We start from the raw sequence: 15,925 nt of genomic DNA on the forward strand, positions 1-15,925 counted from the left end.
ACAACATGTTAGAGGATTTTACTCCAGACAGTATGAAAAATTTCAGATATGAAATTATGTTGCTGACTCTGTTTTAATGTTCCTCCTGATTTTATATATTAAGATGAGATTATAATCTATAAATCAATTAAAAATGATTTCTATTTCTGTTATTGTTCCCCAAAGGCAACTAAGTTCGAATTAATTCAACTAGGCGGTAAAGTCTTTTTAAAATTGCTACAGGAAATACTGTGTATAAATCACTTATCGTTAGTTTGATGACTGTGGTGACTTTTACCAGCCTCTCTGGTGTAATTTTCCTTAAAATCGAGTATTTTGGAAAGATTCAGTCTTAGTCCCATCATATATTGAAGTGGCATAGAGGATGCTTCAATTCAACAAATACTTGCTGAGACCCTGCTCTGTGGAAGGCACTGAAAGTGTAAAAATGAATTCAACAACGGTTTTGCAATCAAGTTTACAAATGAACAAGACTAAAGGGAGCAAACACAATCTGTATAACAATCATATTGTCTTGTCATAACTGCCACTAACCGAGAATTAAGGGAGCTGTGGTGTGTGCACGTGCGGTACATGAGTGCTTAAATGAGCTACTGAGCTTGGGCTGTACAGAGTAAGCAGAATTTTAACCAAGTGAATTGAAAGAAAATTTTTCTTAAAAATAACCATATGCTGAGTGTCCTACATACATATCTTATTATCTCCGAGTGTCTTAACAAGGCTGAAGATAGGTAGCCACATTTTAACAGATATGGAATCTGAGGCTTAGAGACATTTTAGGCTGAGCAGAAGTATGTAGGAAAAAGGGAAATATAAGATGAGCTGGCATATTTGGGACATGGCTAGAGAGCAGGACACAATGGGGAGTAATCAGTAAGGACACTGGAAAGACAGTTTGGAGTTGGTTCTCTAGTAAACAGTTTGAAAAACAACGCTTTGGGCAATGGGAGTCCTTGGAGGTTGTTAAACCAGGAGTACAAGGATGAGATTCCTGCTTTCGCATGATTCAAGAGGAAGTGTGGTGGGTTGATTGGAATAAGGACGGTACAAGAGAAAGGGGTAACAAGTGAGAAGCTATGAAAGAGCTGAGAGGAGAGATGATGAAGACCTGAGCAAGGCAATGGGAGTGGGAATGCAGAGAAGGGGATGGATTTAAGAAACATTGTCAGGTCATATTGATAGAACTTTGTGACCAATTGAAAATGACCTAAAGGATCCTAGCTTGGGGACTATATAGAGAGATACATTTATATATATGTGTATATATATATGTGTGTGTATATATATATATATTTTTTTGGTAAACTTTATAACACGAAATTAACCATTTTAAACTGTACAATTCAGTGGCATTTAATACATTCACGATGGTATGCAACACTATCTAGGTCCAGAACATTTTCATCACCTCAAAAGGAAACCCTGTACCCATAAAGCACTCTCCACTCTCCTGCCCCTGGCCCCTGATAACCACTAATTTACTTTCTGTCTCTTTGGATTTACCTCTTCTCGATATTTCATATGAGGGGAATCATACAATATGTGCCTTTTGTGTCTGGCTTCTTTCACTCGGTATAATGTTTTTGAGATGCATCCATGTTGTAGAATCTCAGTCCTCCATTCCTCGTTATTCCTGAATCATATTCCATTGTATGGATATACCACATTTTGTTTATCCGTCTGTCTACTGATGGACATTAGGGTTGCTTCCACCTTTTGGCTCTTGTGAATAGTGCTGCTATGAATATTTGTGTGTAAGTTTTTATTTGAACACCTGTGTTCAGTTCTTTTGTGTATATGCCTATGAGTGGAATTGCTGAGTCACATGGTAATTTTATGTACAACTTTTTGAGGAACCACCAAACTGTTGTCTACAGCAGCTGCACTATTTTATAGTCTCACCAGTAATGTACTAGAGTTCCATTTCTCCACATACTTGCCAACACTTGCTATTTTCCTTTTTTTTTATTTAGCGCCATCCTAGTGTGTGTGAAGCAGTATCTCATTGCAGTTTTGATTTACATTTCCTTAATGACTAATGATATTGAGCATCTTTTCATGTGTGTGCTGGCCATTTGTATATCTCCATTGGAGAAATATCTTTTCAGATCTTTTGCTCATTTAAAAAATTGGATTATTTGTCTTTTTTTTGCTAAGTTACAAGAGTTCTTTATATTTTCCGGATACCAGACTCTTATCAGATATGTGATTTACAATGATTTTCTTCCATTCTGTAGGTTGTCTTTTCATTCAATAGTTTTGGTCCATTTTTTGAAACAGGAAACACAGGGGAAGAAGCCGATGTGGATAGAAGGGGCTGGAAAAAGTGGGTTCAGTCTGAAGTGTTGGTTGGAAATCTGGGTGAGGATTCCCAGAAGGTATTTGGCTATACATGGCGCCTGGAACATTCTATGCATTCGGTGTTTGATGAATGATGGAATCTGGGAGAGAAGCTGGGGGATGGTTGCTGCCTTAGGGGACCAGCACTTAGGTTTGTGTCCCACAGAAACAAAGGACACTCCCTTTTCAACAAAGTTGTCCTCTATTATTGATAATACTATTCTTGGCCTACCTCCTAAAACATTCAGAAACTCAAATGCAAAGCAAAGATTAAACCACAATTCCTCGATCAGACGACATGGGCTGAACCAGGTCCCGAGAATCCAGAAAACAAAATCAACCGGTAAGAGTACGGCCTATTATGATCTACTTATAAAATTTCCCCCCCAATAGAATACAATGTGTGTATACCTTATACTAAGCATATATTTATATAAGATTTATTTAAACTGAAGTAATTTAAAAAGCTGATATAAAATTGAAATCCTGTATAAATAAAACAATTGCTTTTTCCATGATGAAAGCATTATTGACTTTTTCTTTCAGTTTAGAATCTATATGCTGTGCCTTGATTTACTCGGCCATGCCTAAAGCACGTTTTTATATCTTAGGTGAGCTGATTCTTGTAAGCAGGAAATGCTGATAGGGGCATGAAATAGCTCCTTTTCCAGACTTCTGCCCACATGGCCAATATTATGAGACACTCTTTTTAAAGTCACAAGACTTTCTTTTTAAAGTCCCCTGGGTCTGTGCTGGATGTCCAGCAGACACCCAAGTTTGCCATTTTTTTTACGAATCTCAAGGAAGCTATTCTGCTGCTGAGCTAGCCTCACTCACATTTTTTATTTATCCACAATAATAAGAATATCAATACCTTGGATTTATATAGAGCCTCTCATCTAAAAAGGTCAGAGCATTTTAATTTAATTGGATGTTCCCGTGGCTTTAAGAGCCTCTGGGTATATTTACAAATGTAATAATAAGAAACAGTCTGCCCTGGTTTACACTATAATAGACCACATAAAACAAGACCTGAATATACACTGCTTCTCACCCTCACGGCACAAATATATCCAATGCCTGGCCACAGGGTTCAAGGTCCCTTCTGAGCTGATCTCCGTATATCTGTTCACCTATGCCACCACTTCTCCATGAATCCTTTATTCTAGTCAAATTATTCCTTTAACATAGGATGCATGTTTTCACTTTGCCCTTTAACCTGTCTAGAAGGCCCTTCTCTTCCTCTTCAGATGTTTAAATCTCTATTTTTTTTTTCTTTTGGTCCAGCTTAATTATAACCCACATATTCCATGAAGACTCCTATAGTCATCCTAGCCTTCCTTGCTTATTTCCCATCGAAACATCTGCAACATTTATTTGGGTATTGAGTAGATGCTGTACTTTATGGTCATTTCTACTTTTTTTTTCCTTTTATTTCCCTGTTTAGCATGTCAGCCCCTCTTCACAGAGGAGTCTATAATCAATCCTTTAGATGTTCATAAACTGTAGCTGGTTCCAAGTAACCTGGTGAGTTTGGGGGTCTGCAGTTGAAGGCTGAAGGTTACAAATGGGCAGACCCACTAAAGCTTCCCTGATTTTTCTTTTTCCGCTGTTCACAGTTTAGTGCAAGTTTGGAGTTAGTTGAGAAGGTCACCTAGAATAGAAGCAACATGAAAGGGTATGAATGTCACCTGAAGATGAAAGGTACAATGGGTGAGATTTCCTGAGGTGGGTTGCGAAGAAAGTGGAACAGAGAAGCAAATACAGTTTATTGAATTAAGGTCTAATTGGGGCGTGTTGATTTAATTATCACATAATTGCATTTCCAGTTTGTGATAAAAGTAGCCCATCATTTTTGATGCTTATCCAATTCTTGCTTTTAAAGAAAGTTCTTTTGTTTATTTCTGTTGATAAAAGCAACACCTATTCACAGAAAATTTGGAAAACACAGAAAAGTGTAAAGAAAAGATGAAAAATTACCCATATTTTGCTCCTCAAAACAACTTCATAATACCCACAGAGGTGTATATTAAATAAAATTGGTACTATACTTTAATAATAGTAGCTGATATTTACCAGATGCTGATCATGCATATCTCACAGAGTCTCACAATAACCCTCTAAGGGAAGTACTATTATCACTTGCTTTACAGATAAGGAAACTTGAGGCACAAACAGGTTAACTTCCTAAGGTAACCCAGCCACTAAGTGGAGAGCTGGGATTGAATCTAGGTGGTCCTACTGTATAACCTGTATTCTTTATTTTGTTTATTGTGGTAAAATACACCTAACATAAAATTTACCATTTTAATCATTTAAACGTGTATCATTCAGTGGCCTTTAATACATTCACAAAATCGTGCAACCATCACCACTAACAAGTTCCAGAATATTTTCATCATCCTTATAGACACAGGAAACCCTGTGTCTATAATGCAGTCATACTCCACTCCCACCTCCCCCTCACCCCTGAGAATCACTAATCTGCTCTCTGTCTGTATGAATTCGTCTATTCTAGATACTTTGTATAAATGGAATCATACATTGTGTGGCCTTTTGTGTCTGGCTTCTTTAACTTAATGTAATGTTTCCAAAGTTCATCAATGTTGTAGCATGCATCAGTATTTCATTCCCTTTTATGGCTGAATAATATTCCATTGTACGGATATGTCACATTTTGTTTATACTTCAATCATATACCACAGATCATACCACATCCATCCACCGATGGACATTCGAGTTATATCCACCTTTTGGCTATTGCGAACAGTGCTGCTATGAACGTTTGTGTACAAGATTTCTTTGAGCACTTTTTTCAATTCTTTTAGATATATACCTATGAATGGAACTGCTGGGTCATATGGTAATTTTATATTAATTTTTTGAAGGACCACCAAACTGTTTTCCACATTAGCTGCACCATTTTACATTCCCACCAGCAATGTACAAGGGTTTTCATTTCTCCACATCCTTGCCAACATTTATTTTCCATTTTTAAAAATTATAGCCATCCCAGTGTGTGATGTGGTATCTCACTGTGTTTTTAATTTGCATTTCCCTAATGACTAACATTCTTGAGCATCTTTTCATGTGTTTGTTGGCCATTTGTATATCTCCTTTGGAGGAATGTCTTTTCAAGTCCATTGCCCAGTTTTTATCTATTGCTGTTGAGTTGTAAGAATTATTTCTATATGCTGGATACAAGATCTTTATCAGATACATGACTTGCATGTACTTTCTCACACTCTGTGGGTTGTCTTTTTGCTTTCTTGATGATGTCCTTTGATGCATAAAAGTTTTTAATTTTGATGAAGTCCAACTCATCTATTTTTTTCTTTGTTGTTCAAGCTTTTGGTGTCATATTGCCAAATCTAAGGTCATTAGGATTTACCCCTATGTTTTCTTCTAAGAGTTTTAGCTCTTTGACCCATTTTTAGTTCAATTTTGTATATGATGTGACGTCTGAATATGTCCCCCCAAAATTCATATGTTGAATCCTAACCCCTAAATGTTGATGGTATTAAGAGGCGAGGCTTTTGGGAGGTGATTAGGGATTAGCGTGTTTATAAAAGAGACCTCACAGAGATCCCTAGCCTCTTCCACCATGTGAGGACACAGTGAGAAGGCTCTAGCTATGAACCAGGAGGGCCTTCACCATAATAGACTATGCTGGCACCTTGATCTTGGACTTCCCAGCCTCCAGAAATCTGAGAAATAAATTTCTGTTGTTTACAACCTACCTAGTCTGTGGTATTTTGTTATAGCAGCCTGAATGGACTAAGACAGGGTCCAACCTCATTCTTTTGCACGTGGATATCCAGTTTTCCCAGCATCATTTGTTGAAGAGACTATTCTTTTCTCGTTGAATGATATTGGCACCCTTGTAGAAAATAAATTGATCATAGATGTATGGGTTTATTTCTGGAGTCCCAATTATATTCCATTTGTCTATGTGTTCATCTTTATGCAAGTACCACACTTCTGATTACTGCAGCTTTTTAAGTAAGTTTTGAAATCAGGAAGTCTGAGTCCTTCAAATCCATTATTTTTCAAGATTGTTTTGGCTATTTGGGGCTCCTTGCAATCCCACGTGAATTTTAGGATCAATTTTTCCAACTTTGTAAAAAAGGTCATTGAAATTTTCATAGGGATTGTGTTGAATTTGTAGATAGTTTTAGGGAGTATTGACATCTTAACAAGATTAACTCTTTCAACCCATGGACACAAGATGTCTTTCTATTTATTTAGCTCTTCTTTAATTTCTTTTGGCAATGTTTTGTAGTTTTTGGTGTATAAGTCTTTCACTTCCTTGATTAAATTTACACCTAAGTATTTTATTCTTTTTGATGCTATTGTAAACGGAATTATTTTGTTAATTTCCTTTTTAGATTGTTCATTACTAGTGTATAAAGACACTATTGATTTTTTTTGTTTGTTTTGATATTATATCCTGCAACCTTGCTGAATTCATATATTAGTTCTAGTTCTTTATTTAAAAATATTTTTAGGATTTCTATATGTAAAATCATATTGTCTACAAATAAAGATAGTTTTACTTCCCTTCCAATTTGGATGCCTTTTATTCTTTTTCTTGCCTCGTTGCTCTAGCTAGAATTTCTAGTACTTTGTTGAATAGAAGTGAAGCGGGCATCCGTGTCTTGTGCCTGATCATAGATGGAAAGATTTCAATTTTTCACCATTAAGTATGATGTTAGCTGCAGGTTTTTAATAAATATCCTTTATCATGGTGAAGAAGTTCCCTTCTGTTTCTAGTTTTCTGAGTGTTTCATCACAAAAACGGTGTTGGATTTTGTCAAAAGCTTTTTTTGCATCAACTGAAATAATCATGTGTTATTTTCCTGCTGCATTCTTAGCCACTAGCCCCAATTACCTCTCTCTCTCTCTATATATATATATGAGTCACTTAATTTTATAGCCTGCTTTTTGTACTTACATCATGAAAATCTTCTTTTCATTAAAAGCCATTAAAATTATGGTTTTCAGTGGCTATATGTTGTATCCTCCTATGGATGTACTATTATTTGCTGAATTTTTTTTTCCTATATGTCTGTTTCTTTAGAAACAAAGTCCCTAGAACTGGAATTATTGGGCCAAAGACTATGAACACTTTTAAATATATATATATTATTATTATATATATATGTATATATATGTATAAAATTCCAACTGATTTTTAAAAAATCAGCTTGATATCTGCTTAATAAAAGTAGTTGATGTGTTCTTGCTTGCTGCTTCACAACTCCAGGACCTCTGAGTTTGCTTTCTATTTAGTTCTGAAGTTCTTTAATCTTTGTTCCTACTAAGCATATCACCTCCTTCCCTCCTCAATAGTTATTTCTCTTCTTGTTCTTCGATTTACCCAATTTCCATACATACTCTAATCTTTGTTTTTTGTTCATTTCATTTTCTGAATTAACAAGGCCAGTAGAGTCAAACGCAGGATATATCACAACTTACCAGTAAAAATATTAATCAAGCACCAATGTAAATTATTACTATCTATATTTTATTTAGCTTGGTAAGAAAAGGAATCTACAATCTGGTCATTTTGTTTTTTGGTCTTTTCTTTGTCAATATTCTTTCCCGTGTTCCTGCGTGTATGCTTTTTAGGATTATCTGGAACTATAGCAACACTGGAAAATAAGTGAACTCACACATAAGACGCATGTAGAAACATTTAGTTTTAGAGACTACTAAAGAAAAGCATGTCTGTGTCAATTCATTCTCGCATTTTATTGGATTTTTTTTACCACTGTGTTTAAAGTAAACACTCTGCACACAGACATCAAGCTTCCCCCCCCTCCTTGAAATACACATCCCCACATATACATTTTGGCATCGTCAGATAAATTTGATTAAAAAAGTGATAAAACTCTAAGAACAAGGAAACTGAAAAAAACCTAAACTCAGAATAAACATAAATACGACACTCATTATGAAACTTCACGAAGTCGCCTCTGCTTTAGTTTTCCTGCGCGCCCAGGAACCGCGGAAGGAAAACTACAATTCCCAGAGTGCTCAGAGGCATGTCGGGCCTCGAAACTTGCTGCCTTGGTCCCGCCTCCTCACTCCAGCGATTGGATTATACAGGTCCGTGCCTCTTAAATTCTCTTCTCCCATTGGTGGACTCTGCAGCGGGGTCAATTACCGAGTTTACGTTCGGTATAGTTCCTTCTGGCCCACCGGTTCTTACCCCGCCCCCGTACCAAGATGGCGGCAGAAGCAGCCGGTGGGAAATACAGAAGCACAGTCAGCAAAAGCAAAGACCCCTCGGGGCTGCTCATCTCTGTGATCAGGTGAGGGAGGCAGGAGGCGGGGTCAGGGGACAGGGGCAGCGGGCAGCGGCTCGATCACCGCTCAGGAAGGGAGAAGGGTTGGCTGGGTTCCACCCTACTGACTCTTCCCTTCCCTCCTTGCCTCCCCCCAGCCCCTCCCAAGGGCCCCCACATTTCCCCCTTTTGCTCGTGGATTGGGCTAGAGGGAGAAGCCCCGCCTCACGGTGTTTTCTTTAGGACCAGAGCTCTCCCTTAGGGTCCGCGGGTCCTAAAAGCACGCTGTTGGGGCTTGGTAGAGAAAGCCAGGTGTGTTCATTTATTCATACACCGTGTATTTGTTGAACGCCTTCATCACTGCTCACTGAGAAAGACGCCTTGTTTCTTGGACTTGGGGGTGTACGGCCTTGACGTCCGGAGACTCCTGTAAGGAGTTGCAGATTGTGTTTTCACACTTTGGACACCTCCAACCACCTGTGCTTGGCCACAGCCTCAAATACTGTCGTGCGTGGCATAACGACGTTTTGGTCAAGGACGGACCGCATATATGACTGTGGTGCCAGAAAATAAGTACCATGTAGCCTAGGTGTGTGGTAGGCTATACCATCTAGATTTGTGTAAGTACACTCTATGATGTTCGTACAATGACGAAATCACCTAAGGATGCCTTTCGGATTTCTCAGAATGTGTTTCCCGTCGTTAAGCGATTCATGATGGTACAAGAGCCGGTAGTGAGCTGGTAGAAAGGCTGTAGATTTCAAGGCACACATCCATTTTCAGTTCATATCCCGGTCTATTCCTTAAAACAAAACAAATTTCAAATTATCTTCTATGCATATTATTTTCCCAGAATATATATGGTAAGAGTGGGAGTGGTGGACCTTTTAGGGACTTTTTTTTTTTTTTAAGTGAGATAAATTGAGGGCGGGGGAATCCTTCCGAATACTATCAAGGATGATACAGGGAGTGACTAAAAACAACCCGAGTAAAACGTATTATGACGCATTTTTACGTTGTTGGCATTCGAATTTCAACCCAGGTATTTTTCATAAAATGAAAGGCCCTCCTCCTCCCCTCTTTTTCCCCACCTTGCTAAACTTTTGGTTGGATTCTTGGAGGGCTCCTGGAGTGTCCTGATGGTCTGTTTAAAAACCAGTACCGGTAGTTGTTAATAAGCACTTGAATAAATGAATAGATTGAACTTTTAAGACAGCCTACCACTCACGGGCTGGTAAAGACCCATCTCATGGGTGTTATTTTGGGACCTCTAGATTAAGATTATGGCATATTAAATCATTATTACCAAATTTTCTTTAGGATTAAGAGGATGATTGTTTTCTGTATGGAAATACTTGATATACGTGTTAGGCCATGCAGAGGAAATGCTGTTCTGTTGTGGACCCCCATTCTTGCTGTGAAATACACAAGGAGTGTAGATGTTGCTCATGATACTAAAACTCCAACTAGAATATTTGTAGTTTCCCATCTGAATCCCCTGTGGAACTATAATTCATGAATTTTTTTGGATTCTTTTTTGAACTTGTTTATTTTTCTGCCTTATAGTCAACATTCATTTAAACAGTACATATTTAGTGCCAGTCTGTAGTATGGTGCCTGGCACTTACTATGTACTTAGTATTTGTTGAACGAATGAGTGAATGCCCTGGGTTTCTAAGACGAGTCAGACATGATGTTACAGTAGACTATACTTATAACGTGATGTTATAGTAGACTATACTTAAGGGATAAAATATGTAGTAAAAACTATGTGTACACAAGACTAGAAGAGAGAGAAGAAATGTGATGGGAACCCAGGAGAAATTGTTACTTCCTGTGGAAGTGGAGTGGGGATTAAGGGAGGTAGCAGCTAAATACAAATGTACCATCTCAACTGTCCATACGATTCTGTAGGCTTTACCCATTTCTTTTATGCTGTATATCGGTTTTTTTAAATGCCAGTTAAATTTACTCTAAATGTCCTATATTTGAAAAAAGCATAAAAGCCAAAGTGTTTTTACTGATCCTGATTCAGAAACATACATTGCCTCTGGCTGATTGTTCCTTTGTGTTCTTCACATCCATCCTACTGCTGGATGGTGTGGAATATGATTTTGTGGTTATTCATCCATCTCTTGTGCACATCTCTATTACCGTCACATTATCGCCATGATTTAGGCGAGGCATTTTTTACTCTTTCTGTGGTGTGTTATTGTGTTTTTCATTTTTCTTCCTTATCCTTGACCACCTCAGACCACTTGAATAACACTTTTATTTTATTATATCTATTACCACTGTGATATAATGGAGTGTCCAGCCCTAGCATCCTGGACAAGTTGAGTAAGGATTGGGGTTCATGATTATGTGACCTTGTTTAAGACTGGATGTTGTCAGTGCTGGAGTGTTGATGTTTATATTCCAACATTTGAATCACAGGAAAATTTTGGGGTTGGAGTGAGAATGTTGCTAACTCTCTCTTCTTGTTGTTTCCCTTCTGATATACTTTTGAACATACCCAGTGGTTTAAATTTCATAAACAGGGGCGAGTGAGTGAGAGGGGATGGTAGCATTACTTTGGTGTTCCGGGTGGGAGAGAGTCCTTCTGGGAAGAATAGAAGGGGGGATGTAGTTGCTAAGAGTAGAACTTAAAAGTTCTGGTCACAAGAAAAAAAATTGTACCTATATGAGGTGGTGGATGTTAACTAATTGTGGTAATCATTTTGCAATATACACATATATCAAATCATTATGTTGTACACCTTAAATGAATACAATGTTGTATGTCAATTACATCTCAATAAAACTGGACAAAAAAAGAACGGGGAGTGTATATTTCTCGTTAGTAAATTATTCTGTCACTTTGAAGTTGCTGCTTTGTCTGTTCAATTTGTGTTCTTTGTGTTACCTTTCTTAAAACATTGTATTCATGATTCTTAATTCCTCATATAATACTTTGATTACCTCCTCTTATCCTTGACCTCTTTTCAAATTCTCTCTGAAAGACTGTAACTTTCCTGGTTGCTTTGGCAACAAGCCTCAAAAAGGAAAACCCATTTTAGGCTCATATGTATAAAATCTGAGACTTCCTGAAGATGTGGCTGGTACATGCCAGTTCTCTTTCATGTTTCCTTGGACCTATCATTCTGTCACAAAATAAGTTACTTGTTAGTGACAGAGTCTACTGTTGTTTGAAAAGTTTGATTAGTTTAGCTTTATCTTTATATCACCAAGCAGTTGTTTTTCTTTCTTGAATAGTGAATGTTAAAAATTCTCCTTCAATTCTCTTGCTCAGATATGTAAAAAATGTTGTTTCTATACTACATTATGTATTAGCATAGCACTTTATATATATTTTTTAATGCTGTTCCTATTAGTTGGAAGAGCATTTATTGTTACAGTCATCTTTTCATACTGGATAAAAAAACCTCAGGTGGCTAACGACAGAGTAGGTGTAGACGTGGGATATCCAAATCCTATCATTATTTCCAGCCATGGTATTAAGTAGTTAAATAATGACTTTATTTTGCTAATATGATAGTCCATCACTTTAAAGCATTTAAAAGTAAAAATAATTTAAAGATGAAGTACAGTCATTCCTTGGTATCCACAGGGGATTGGTTCCAGGACCCTGAGGATACCAAAATCCGGGGATGCTCAAGTCCCTTGTATAAAATGACATAGTATTTGCATATAACTACACACATTCTCCTGCATGCGTTAAATCATCTCTAGATTACTTATAATACCTGATACAATGTGAATACTAGGTAAATAGTTGTTGAACTCTATTGTTTAGGTAATGACAAGAAGAACAAGTCTGCACATGTTCAGTACAGATGCAACCATCCTAGGCCTTTCCATCCTTGGTTGCTTGAATCCGTGAATGCGAACTGTGGATACGGAGGGCCAACTGTATAGTGTAATTGTAGTGAAAGTGTTATATTTGGTAGTTGGTTATTTAAGGACCTCGAGATTCAAAAATGAAATTCTTAACCATTTGAAAAGTACCAAATAAAAATATTTCAAAACAGTCAGATGTTTGTAAGGACGTTCCCCCAGGGCTTTGCAGAAGAGGTCCTCAGGCTGTGAGGTGGGGCTTTGACGAGGAGACAGACAGTGCTTGGGACAGTTTGTCAGAGGGTGCTGCTCACCACAGCTTTTGGTTTTAAGTCTTGCCACTGGCCCTTTAGAAGGAAACTAATTGGGGGACCGCCCGGTGGCGCAAGCGGTTAAGTGTGCGCGCTCCGCTGGGGCAGCCTGGGGTTCGCTGGTTGGGATCCCGGGCGCGCACCGACGCACCGCTTGGCAAGACATGCTGTGGTGGCGTCCCATATAAAGAGGAAGATGGGCATGGATGTTAGCCCAGGGCCAGTCTTCTTCAGCAAAAAAAGAGGAGGATTGGCAGATGTTAGCACAGGGCGATCTCCTCACCAAAAAAAAAAAAAAAAAAAAGAAAGGAAACTGATTGGGTGGACCGAATCCTGATCACCTGCTGATGTATAATTTGGATGGTTTTACCTGCGCACACACACAGCATTTTCCTACTTTTCTATTGATTTCTCCCCCTAACCTTTTGTTTGGTGCGCAGTTGGAGCAGGCAGCCTTTCTAAACAGGAAATAAGCAAGATGGCATTTTGGAGATGCTATTTTATTTCTGTGAGTTCTTGTCAGATTTTTAATTGGGAAATGTGTCTACCACTTACTGTTAGGTGATTTGCTTTCCAATTAAATGTTGACTCTCTCCTCTTTATAAGTTGGCCTTTAATAGCGGGTTTAATTGGGAAGACAAACTTTGACTGTGAGTTGAAGAGACCTTATTGAAACCTTGGAGCAGAGCTTTTGTCGACAGACTGGTTACGGATGTCAAGGAGGTTTGAAGGCAGTTGAAGGCTCACGTTTTCATCAACTTTCATGTCTTCACAGAAGTTGGAATTTCAAAAACTGGGAAAATCCTTTCTTGTGGGCACCTGTTAAATTCCCTTCCTCCTCAGAGAGAATTTTGGTCAGCCCATGTTTAATTCAAAGTACGCTTTGTTGAAGGGGTCCAGGCTCTGATCAGAGCTTTGAACAGGCAGCTTTGAGGTCCATGACACAGTTTGTGGCAGGAGAGGAATGTGGTCAGTCTGCTCGGAGTGGAGTCCTGGAAGTTGTGGTAGGTGGTTCCTGTTGTTTCCGCCTCCACCTCCTCATGTCATTTGAGCCTGTCTCATAATGGTTGTTAGGGTTTCCAGCTCTCTTTGGACCCTGCAGAGTCTTGGCACTGGCGGTGCAGTACTGTTTGAAAATTACTACTAGAATGCCTGGAGACTAAACACTTTATAAACTTTCTGGAAATCCTGAGACATCTGACAGCATGTATGGATGTAAGGGGCAAAATAATTTCCATTTTTCTGGCCAAATGTGCAGAATTAATATCTTGGGAACCCATGTCTTAGTTTTTAACCTCCTGTGTAATTTTTAACACTGGAATTTCTTGAAGGCTTTGAGGCATATAGTTTTATTTATTTATTTATTTATTTATTTTGTGAGGAAGATTCGCCCTGAGCTAAGATCTGTTGCCAATCTTCCTCTTTTTGCTTGAGGAAGATTGTCCCTGAGCTAACATCTGTGCCAATCTTCCTCTATTTTGTATGTGGGATGCCTCCACAGCATGGCTTGATGAGCGGTGTGTAGGTCTGTGCCCAGGATCTGAACTCACCCCGGGCTGCCAAAATGGAGTGTGTGAACTTAACCGTTATGCCACCAGGCTGGCCCCCAAAACTGGATATTTTTGATGATTATCTTTATTAACTTTCCTCTACTGCACAATTAAGAGGGAGTGTTTCTTCCACTGTTATTTAGACAGTGCCGTTGGATGTATCTGGATGTATGTGTTTTGCAAATATTTTTTCTCAGTCTGTGGCTTATCTTCTCATACTCTGGACAATGTCTTCCCAGAGCAAAAGATTTTAATTTTAATGAAGTCTAGCTTATTAATTATTTTTTTATCTACCGTGTCTTTGATGTTATATCTAAAAAGTCATTGCCATGCCCGTTGTCATCTAAATTTTCTCCTATGTTAACTTGTAGGAGTTTTATATTTTGTGTTTTGTATTTAGATCTATTATCCATTTTGAGTTAATTTTTGTGAAGGGTATAGGATCTGTGTCTAGATTCATTTTTTTGCATGTGGATGTCCAGTTGTTCCATCACCATTTGTTGAAAAGATTATCTCTTCTCCGTTGTTGGATATGTGTAGGATCTTCAACAACATTCCATGCTTGTTCTCTTCCTATGCACACTTGTCATTGCAACATTTCCCATTTTCCTTTATAAAACTTATATTGCATAAATTTGTAAAAAAAAAAAAAGAGAGTCATAAAAGAGAAACACTGTTCAACAATCTCATTTCCTTTGGGAAATACTGCCTGTTTCCTTTTTAAGGTTTTCATGTGGATCCTGTCCAGGTATGTACAGAGATTTAATATTTGTAATTATAACAAAGTTAACATGTTTTTAGCATAACAAAATTTTTTCCTGTTACTATGTCATCTTTATAGTTATATAAATATTTTTTAAGTGGGGGAATTAAAAAATATAGAAAATTACAGAGAAGAAAATATAAAGTACTCATATCCTCTTCACCCAGAATTAACCATTGTTAGTAACTTTGTTTCCAGTTTTTAAAAATCACTGTATTGTTATAAAAATAGTACACAGTCATTTTAAAGAATTCACAAAATGGAAATGCAGAAAAACGTGAGGATGAAAGTAAAAAGAAAAATTATTCCAAACTTTCTCCTCCATAAGGTTGATATTAAGTGAACCTAATTTCAGACATCTTTCTCTCTCTCTCTCTGTGTATGAGTGTGTATGAAATGTTGGATGGATAGATAGAAATAATTTTTAAGTAAATATGGGATCTTACTCTAAATACTGACTTATATGCTAACTTTGTCTCCCTTTTTGAGGTATACATACATGTAGTAAAGTGCACATATATTAAGTATATGGCTTGGTGACTTTTTGCCTGTGTAACCATTACGCATATCAGGATAGAGAACACTTCCAGCATCCCTCTCAATTTTTCTCCAGTTCATTTTTTTGTGTAAGGATATCCTGTTGTTCCAACACCGTTCGTTAAAAAGGCTATCCTTTCTTCACTGCATTTCTTTTGCACCCTTGTCAAAAATCATTTGACCAGTGTGGATCTATTTCTTGACTCTTCTGTGTGTTCCATTCTTCTGTTTATCTTGATGACAGTACCACACAGTCTTTATTACTGCTTTTATAAGTCTTGAAGACAGAAATGTAAG

The 15,925-nt window shown here is 37.7% G+C and overlaps 1 protein-coding gene across 2 annotated transcripts in view; it reads left to right on the forward strand.

The window, feature by feature from the left end:
* The first annotated feature begins 8,562 nt into the window (after positions 1 to 8,562).
* Positions 8,563 to 15,925, forward strand: part of EXOC4 (exocyst complex component 4) — a 736,987-nt gene continuing 729,624 nt past the window's right edge. For both annotated transcript variants that reach the window (XM_058530219.1, XM_058530228.1), the window contains exon 1: positions 8,563 to 8,657. In XM_058530219.1, coding sequence (XP_058386202.1) covers positions 8,572 to 8,657 — 86 coding nt within the window. In that variant the 5' untranslated portion in view covers positions 8,563 to 8,571. The remainder of the gene's footprint in view (positions 8,658 to 15,925) is intronic.

Source organism: Diceros bicornis, chromosome 3 (assembly GCF_020826845.1).
Source record: "Diceros bicornis minor isolate mBicDic1 chromosome 3, mDicBic1.mat.cur, whole genome shotgun sequence".
Taxonomy (NCBI): Eukaryota; Metazoa; Chordata; class Mammalia; order Perissodactyla; family Rhinocerotidae; genus Diceros; species Diceros bicornis.